The following is a 7974-nucleotide window of genomic DNA, read 5'->3' on the forward strand; positions in this document are numbered from 1 at the left end:
TTTTGATTTCTTAAAAGGTCTTCTAGAGTTTAGACCACTCTCAAGCTCAATATCTTAATGGATCTGACCATTTCGTTTTTTTCTTTATACCTTTTTCTAAGTTTAAGATCTGCTAATAGTGACATTCACAACCAATGAGACCTGTTTCACTAATTTTGTTTACTCATCTGTCGAAGCTGTTTGTCATGATTTCAAAACTAATAAAAAAATTGATAAGTGACAGAAAGTAGTCTGTCTGGGCCTTTTTTTGTGAATGTAAACAAGCAACCCACCTTTCTGAATTCTGACGAATCTCACATCCATCCAAAAATCATTCACATGTTTTTGTTTTCTCCTTTCAACACTTAAAAACTCTCTCCATGTCTTCTTCATCTCCATAACAACCACCAGTCCACCACCATTTTTTCCGATGGAATCACACACTTTCTTTTTCTTTTTGGTTGTAGTTTTTTCATTAATTGAAGTCGCAATCTCAAACTCCAAAGTTCCTGTTCCCAATATCACTGTCGTTGGTGTTGTCTACTGTGATGCATGTTCTAACAATTCCTTCTCCACTCACAGTTACTTCTTGCCAGGTTTTTTAATTTTTAATCCCCTTTTGTGAATTTTCTTGTGTTTTAATATTAATATATTGCTAAATCCACGAAATATTCAACGTATTTGCACTTATTTGTTTGTTATGAAATTCTGAAGATAGATTGCAATTATTGCGCTTATTTGTATTTGGATTACATTGCTCTAATTACTACAATGTGAAAGGGATAAAATAGGTTGCTATAATAAACAAATGAATTGATGTAGTTTGCTATATTTTGCTTTTAACCCTTCTGGAATCATGTACATATAACCTGATAGAATCAACACACACACACCATTTAGAAAAAAATCGTTCTATGAAATGGCAATGTATTTCCATCTTTTTTTCTTATTAAAACATGGTACTTTACTAAAATTACGCAGTTATAGCATATAGTAATTTCAGCTTTTTCTTAGCAATACATCGCGCTTTTGAAAAATTTACTCAATTAAAGAAGTGAAAATGAAATTGCTAAAATAGTATTGTAGATTTTTCCAATTACAATAAGATAATAGAAAAAAATGAAATTAAGATGATCAAGGTTGTAGAACTCGCTGCTACTTCGGCCGACTGGGGAGTAGCGAGTACTTGGAGAGTCGGATTCGGTAATTCATGTAGAAATATTTTTTGGAAAATTATATATGTCAAAATCATAATTTGATTGAAATATATAACCAAAATTAGATACATGTGAATACATAAAAACTGAAATACACATAATTGTCTCACTTCATGGATAATTACTGAAAATTTAAGATATATATGTAGTAATAATCACATGTTTTAAATAATAAATCATTAAATGCATTATACATATTAATCTTGAAATTCTTGATTTTTTTCTCTTTTTATGACAATTTTGACCCTATGACCGAGTTTGATCGATTTTGACCGAGTTGGCCGAGTTTGACCGAGTAAGACCGAGTAGGCCCGAGTTTGACCGAGTTTGTCCGATTTTTGACCGAGTTTGACCGATTTTGACTAAATCCGAGTTTTTTGGCCGAATTGATATTACTCGCCTCGGTGGAGGGCCGATTCCAATTAATCGGCCGAGTAGGCCGAGTTTTGCAACACTGAAGGTGATATAATAAACAAAGACTTACATTGTTATTTCTTGCATTTAACCCATCAAAAAACTCGACCTATACCTAATTATATATACCTTTTAATTGTTGGGAAATGGCTTAATTACAGGTTTGAGCCCTTTAGTTTTAATTTAGGAAAATACATTTTAGTCCCTATAGTTTTTAATTCTAAAACAAAATGGATTAGTTATAGTTTTTAATTTAAAAAATGCATTTTCTAATATGTGCCCCTAAGGACACATATAAAAAACATTAATTGAAATATTAATTATAAAAAATATTACCATAATTAAATGTGTTAAACATTAGTTATGTGTATTATTACCATAATTAAATATAAAATACATTAATTATAAATAATATTATTTAATATTTCTTAACCAACCCTTTCTCTTAGAGCTTTATAAAGCTTGTCCCTCTAGTTTTAACTTAGGAAATCACACTTTTGGTCCTTTTTCTCATTTTAGTTAGTATTATATAGTTTTAAATAAGGAAATCGATTAATTACATTTATCGTCCCTTTAGTTTTAACTTAGCAAATCACACTTTTGGTCCATTTTCTCATTTTAGTTAGCATTATATACTATAAATTTTTATTTGATTTCAATAAATAGGTCATCATCTTTCTGCCTACGTCTTTTTACTTATTTTGCGTGTCTAAATCTACTCTAATAAATGAAAGTTTTTTTTTACCACATGTCAAACTCTCATTCAATTTGCTAAATGCCATTTTGTGATTATTTTGAATTAATTTTCTTTTTCACATGTCATTTTATGAGTTTTTTTATTTTAATAAATTCCACATAATATTTTAATATAATAATTACAATAAATATAGTAATAAATAAATATCAATTTCATTATCAGACTTATCTTCTTATTTCAAAATTCTCATATTAAAACTAGTTTATTTATTTCAATTTAAAAGACAAAAAAAATCAATCTTAATAATTCATTTTTTTTCTTATTTTCTTATAAATCCAAAGTTCTTAAATATTTAGACATTTATATTTAATTTCTTCTAATTAACTCATATAATACATGAGTCTTACACCTAGTCTCAAATATACAAACTACACAAGTAATTTTACATACCAACATTTTCTATTAATTTATTCGGTCAAAAATATAAGATTAATAGACAATCACCACTACTTATAGGAAATGAGAAATTAAATATCCTCCTATTTATTCTTCCTACCCATTCCGTACCACTTTTAGATGATGACAAATGTAATAAAAATTTATTAATTTTATTAAATGTTACAAGTATCACAATCTTAATTGTGTAGGAAGATGATAGTATGTATAAACACGTAGGAGGTTATTTTGATTTCTCAATTATAATTATAGCACTGAAAATTGCTTTGTATTTGCGTGTTAACCCATCAAAAAAACACCACAGGGGCAGAAGTAAGAATAGATTGCAAGTTCAAAGCAGCTTCTCCAAGAACAACAGAACAAATATCATTCTCAGTTAACAGAACTACAAACAAACACGGAGTATACAAATTGGAAATTCCTTCTGTTGATGGAATCAATTGTGCTAAAGAAGAAGTTCAAGTTCTTAACACATGCAGAGCTTCATTAATAAGAAGCACATCTCCTGCATGCAATGTTCCTGCCTTTATCACCACTTCCAATCAATTCTCTGTTAAGTCCAAACAAGCAAATCTTTGCATTTATAGCCTCTATGCCTTGAGTTTTAGACCTTCCAAGAAAGATCTTGCAATTTGTGGTTAGGACTTTTGACTTTTGTTTATTTTTGTATTATACCGTTGTGTTTTTTCTTGTTGGGATATTGGACTTTGTAAAATTGTATCGGATATAGCATTGTGACTTGTATTTGGATGATAATTATATAATTAGGTTGATTTTTTGTTGTAATAGAAAGAAATAAATTGTATGATATTTTATAATAAACCATGTTTTTTCTTGCATTTAACAGTCTAACAAAGTAATGATTCTACTTCCATTTTATTTTTCGATTACAAGTTGCAACATTGTGTTTTCAATTTTTACTCTTATCAAGGCGTCATGATTTGAAAAATCCTTTTCATATCTAACATAATAATACACAATTGTTGCATCTTGATATTGTTGATGTCTAACATAAGATGACTTTGGACATACATGTAGTCATTGAAGTTGAGTCTAACAAAAAAAAAAATTGTAAAACAATGAATTATATATATAAAGCACACATACACAACATAAGTAGATTTAACATGTAACAAATGTGGTATAACACTTTACACTCCTTATGAAATATTACAAAATGGAACATGTACATGTGTTTATCTTTGGAGCCTCATCAATCTTCTTTTCTGTTTGGGTGATAGAAAAAAAAAAAAAAAAAAAGAGCACAACTTTTATAAGATACAAAAGAAAGGGAATAAAATGTATATGCATTTGTGCAAATTAGAAATGCTTTAACACTAAAGGAAAAAAGGGTAAAAAAAAATCTACCCAATTATAGCAGTGAATGTTGCTTTGTGTTTGCATGACATTGCTATAATTGGGTAGATTTTTTAAAGTACATTGCTATTTCTATCATTTAACACGATGTGAAATAAAGAAACTACATTATCATCGTTTTTTGAAAACTATATAAATATAAAAGAAAGTATAACAGATTAAATAGTGAGAAAGAAGACATGGAAATTACCTGTTTTTGTCTTGGTTAAAGAAACTTGTACAAGAGCATGCATTGTAATTGGTAGATCTCCAAATGGTGTTCTACACTGGCCAACAGTCTTATTGTTTTCCAAAATTTTACCAGCATTTATCAATTTGATGTCATTTGCTGATTTGGGTCCACCTTTTTTATCTGAGAGAACATAACATATGTTTCTACTTTGTAAACAAGTGATAAATGTAAATGATAACCCTATTTGATTTAAATAAAACTTCACATATGGATAGATGTAAGCAAGTGATATGACTTGATCACTTGATACTAATAGGAGTTTTTTTTTTAAAAAAAAAGAAGACTTTCAACACTCCTTCATGTGCAGATTGATGAAGATAGCTATTAACTTATTATTAAACATTGATTCTTTCTTTGTTCACTTGTTTTAGTGTGTAGAAATTTATGATTGAAGATACAGAAGAACAATTAATCAAATAGTGGTATATGATGACAGGATAAAATCAATTGTATCAATACTTTCACCCAAAAAGAAGGCTCCAAAGCTGTTTGTATCTTCAATATAAGTAACAGAAGAATAACTAATCAAATAGTTGAATATGATGGAATCATGGAAATAGCACTGCACTAACCTTTGGGCCATTCAGCGACAATTCTCTCTTTCAGAAGGGAAATCGTGGAAGCTGGAGAATACCGAAATGGACCAATGTCAGATCCATCAAACAATCGAAACTTTACTTCTAAAAGATCTTCCTCTGGCATTTGCTTTGCAACAAACTATAATAAATATAACTTTAGCTTATGCAAAACCCTAAGATCACACACCTCTTTTATAGTCTCGACAAACCTACACAAAATCAAACGAAGATAAAACATAACAGTAATCAAAGTGAATCAAAAAGCTATATAATTGACAGAAATTAAGTGTGAAATCAGGTATTTTCATTGCACCTTCTACTTCAACGCGTCTATATTGAATTGTGGATGGTATAGAAACAGCTGGATGCAGACGGCAGACTACGAAATACTCGTAAATGAAGATATGAAATGAAAATTGAGGAAGGATCAAGAAGAAGATGAGGAACCCTAGGCCCGATTTTCACGCGCACTGTTGATGACTGATGAGTGCTGATGAATTTTAAAACCTTACTTTTCCATTTTTTTGGTAACTTTAGCTGTGGTTTTATATCTATAAATTTGAAATGCGTAGATTCCAATACAAACAGGGAACATAGTCGGTGGATTAGTAGATGATATGTATGAAATTGGTTGGATTGTCTTGTGATTTTTTAGTTCAAGTTGGATGATTATAATTCTTTTTAATTTTAAAAATAATTGTATAGTTCTATAAAAGGTAATTTATTTTCATATTATAAAATGATTTAGATTTCGTTTAATTTAATGTAATGGATAAATTACTTGTATGATAATTAATTGACACGTTTTTTTTTTTTTTTTTTAATTTTATGATTAAAAAGAATTATTAAAATCGACAATGGATGATGTCATCCTCTTATAGCAATGAGTTTTTACAAAACTAATATGTTTTTTTTTTAGGATTTTATAATTGGGTTGAAATCTATTTTTTTTTTTATAAAAAGTTTTGCTTGATTTTATAATGTATCAAAAGATTTGGAATATAAAAAAATGACTCTGTATGGTAACTATGTTTCAAAATCGTTTAAAAAACATCATTCAAGTTTGTTATATTCAAAAAACCTCATCCAAGTAAAGTCTTTATATAAAAAACACCAATGAACTATATATACTTTGTACAAAGGCCATCTCATGGTAACCGACATTTATCGATAAAAGTTAATTAAGAGAAAATGAATTGGGAAGATAACTATGTTTTAAAATCATTCAAAAAACATCATCTAAGTTTGGTATGTTCAAAAATGATCATCCAAGTACGATCTTTGTATAAAAAACACCAATAAACTATACGGTTTGTTCAAATATTACCCACTAGTAGTCAGTTCTTGCAGGTAAAGGAAGGCTTGGTCTAATTATTTGTGACATGACATAATAACTAGTGCATGACATTAATTGATATACTCCTTATTTATAAACCGATTTAGTGCTTCTCCATGAATGAACGATTGTAATTTGTGAAAATAGGGGGATAAATGCCCATAAGTAGCTTAAGATCTAGAAGTTGTTAAAACTACAAAATGCATACATCAAGTAGCTAGGCAAGATGCAAATAAGTAGATTTCATCACACTACAAATTGGCATAAATATTCATCAAGACATTTTTACAGTCACATTACAAATTGAAATAAATATTCACCAAGCAAATATATAGTAGGAGGACATGATAAAGCTTTCGGTTAAATTCACCATTCAGTTGGGACAAACCCCAAAATTTTTACCATAATTAGTCTTCATGGTTGATGCCCAAATTCGAGAAGGATGCCCAAAGCCACAAGGGTTTGCATAATCAAATATCTTTTCCCCTTTTTTTACATAAAGTTGAATGAAGTAGAACTTTAAGGAAGAAAAACCATAAAAATAGAAAGCATTCACAATTCACCAATAGGAAATATGATTTTATGTTCATCCAACGGCTTGGTGAAGATATGAGCGAGTTGGTTTGTAGTTGGAACATACATCAATTTAATTTTTCCCTTTTTGAAAATTGTCCCATGTGAAGTGATGACGAATCTCGATGTGCTTGGTTTTTGAGTATTGAACTGGATTCCTTTTGAATGTAATGAGAATGACGTGGGTATTGTCATGTTATATGGAAGTCTTGGAAAACTCAAAGCTATAATCCATAAATTGATTTTGAATCTAGAGGATTTGATCACAACATCCTCCAGTAGCAATGTATTATGCTTTAGTGGTTGAACATGCCAATGATGATTGTTTCTTACTAGACCAGCTGATAAGTCTATTGCCCAGAAGTTGACATTCTCCTGATGTGCTCTTCTTGTCGAGAGTAAACACTATATAATCAGAGTCAGTGTAATCGAGTAAATTGAAATCAGAATCATGTGGATACCATAGCCCAGGATTTGGAGTATACTTTAGATATCGAAAAAACCATTTAACAATGAGAATATGTGATTCTTTTAGATTAGCTTCAAAGCGAGCACACATGCTGCTAACGAACAAGATATCAAGGGGACTTGTTGTTAAGTAAAGAAGTGAACCAATCATTCCCCTGTAGAGAGAAGGATTCACATCTTTCCCTGAATGATCAACAAATATTTTCCGTGTAAGGAACATTGGCATCTTAGTACGTTTGCAATCAGCGAAAGAGAACTTCTTTAGCATATTGGAGATGTACTTGCTTTGATTTATGAAAATTCCTTTTGATTGTTGTTTGACTTGAAGACTCAAAAAGAATTATAACTCACCTGTCATACTTATTTTGAAATTCCTAGACATAATATCTCCAAACTCTTTACTCAGTTACTCCTTTGTGGATCAGAATATGATATCATCTACATATATTTGAGCAAGATTAATTTCAGGGCTTGATTTATTGATGAACATTGTATTGTCAATGGTTCCATGCTTATAACTGTTTTCAAGAAGGTATGTTATCAGCATATCATAGTATGTCCTATTAGCTTGCTTAAGTCCATAAACAACTTTTTCCTAACTGATGGGTTTTACATGCAATAAGGCAGATAAATCCTTATATACTTAA

The 7974-nt window shown here is 29.8% G+C and overlaps 3 protein-coding genes across 3 annotated transcripts; 1 reads left to right on the forward strand and 2 right to left on the reverse strand.

The window, feature by feature from the left end:
• Positions 1-239: 239 nt before the first annotated feature.
• LOC111894771 (pollen-specific protein-like At4g18596) lies at positions 240-3602 on the forward strand. Its single transcript, XM_023890871.3, has 2 exons — positions 240-575; positions 3068-3602. Exons 1-2 carry the CDS (start codon positions 410-412, stop codon positions 3403-3405), a joined length of 504 nt encoding a protein of 167 aa, XP_023746639.1. The 5' UTR covers positions 240-409; the 3' UTR covers positions 3406-3602.
• A 230-nt stretch (positions 3603-3832) lies between these two features.
• LOC111894772 (membrane-anchored ubiquitin-fold protein 4) lies at positions 3833-5534 on the reverse strand. Its single transcript, XM_023890872.3, has 4 exons — positions 5264-5534; positions 4945-5159; positions 4331-4492; positions 3833-3989 (listed from the first exon to the last, which is right to left on the reverse strand). The coding sequence occupies exons 2-4, from the start codon at positions 5072-5074 to the stop codon at positions 3934-3936; spliced, it is 348 nt and encodes a 115-aa protein (XP_023746640.1). The 5' UTR covers positions 5075-5159; positions 5264-5534; the 3' UTR covers positions 3833-3933.
• Positions 5535-7148: 1614 nt separating this feature from the next.
• LOC111894767 (uncharacterized mitochondrial protein AtMg00810-like) lies at positions 7149-7595 on the reverse strand. The gene has a single exon (XM_023890868.1). It carries the CDS (start codon positions 7593-7595, stop codon positions 7149-7151), a length of 447 nt encoding a protein of 148 aa, XP_023746636.1.
• Between the last annotated feature and the right edge of the window lie 379 nt (positions 7596-7974).

Source organism: Lactuca sativa, chromosome 3, assembly GCF_002870075.4.
Source record: "Lactuca sativa cultivar Salinas chromosome 3, Lsat_Salinas_v11, whole genome shotgun sequence".
In the NCBI taxonomy this organism is placed as follows: domain Eukaryota; kingdom Viridiplantae; phylum Streptophyta; class Magnoliopsida; order Asterales; family Asteraceae; genus Lactuca; species Lactuca sativa.

What these genes read in the sequence shown, in the direction of transcription:
- LOC111894771 (XM_023890871.3), top strand. Translation starts at nt 410, where the DNA reads ATGGAATCACACACTTTCTTTTTCTTTTTGGTTGTAGTTTTTTCATTA. An exon ending in TCACAGTTACTTCTTGCCAG is followed by an intron (nt 576 to 3,067) that starts GTTTTTTAATTT and finishes AAAACACCACAG; the next exon opens with GGGCAGAAGTAAGAATAGAT.
- LOC111894772 (XM_023890872.3), bottom strand. Translation starts at nt 5,074, where the DNA reads ATGCCAGAGGAAGATCTTTTAGAAGTAAAGTTTCGATTGTTTGATGGA. An exon ending in TGTCGCTGAATGGCCCAAAG is followed by an intron (nt 4,493 to 4,944) that starts GTTAGTGCAGTG and finishes ATGTTCTCTCAG; the next exon opens with ATAAAAAAGGTGGACCCAAA. An exon ending in TTTAACCAAGACAAAAACAG is followed by an intron (nt 3,990 to 4,330) that starts GTAATTTCCATG and finishes TCACCCAAACAG; the next exon opens with AAAAGAAGATTGATGAGGCT.
- LOC111894767 (XM_023890868.1), bottom strand. Translation starts at nt 7,595, where the DNA reads ATGCTAAAGAAGTTCTCTTTCGCTGATTGCAAACGTACTAAGATGCCA.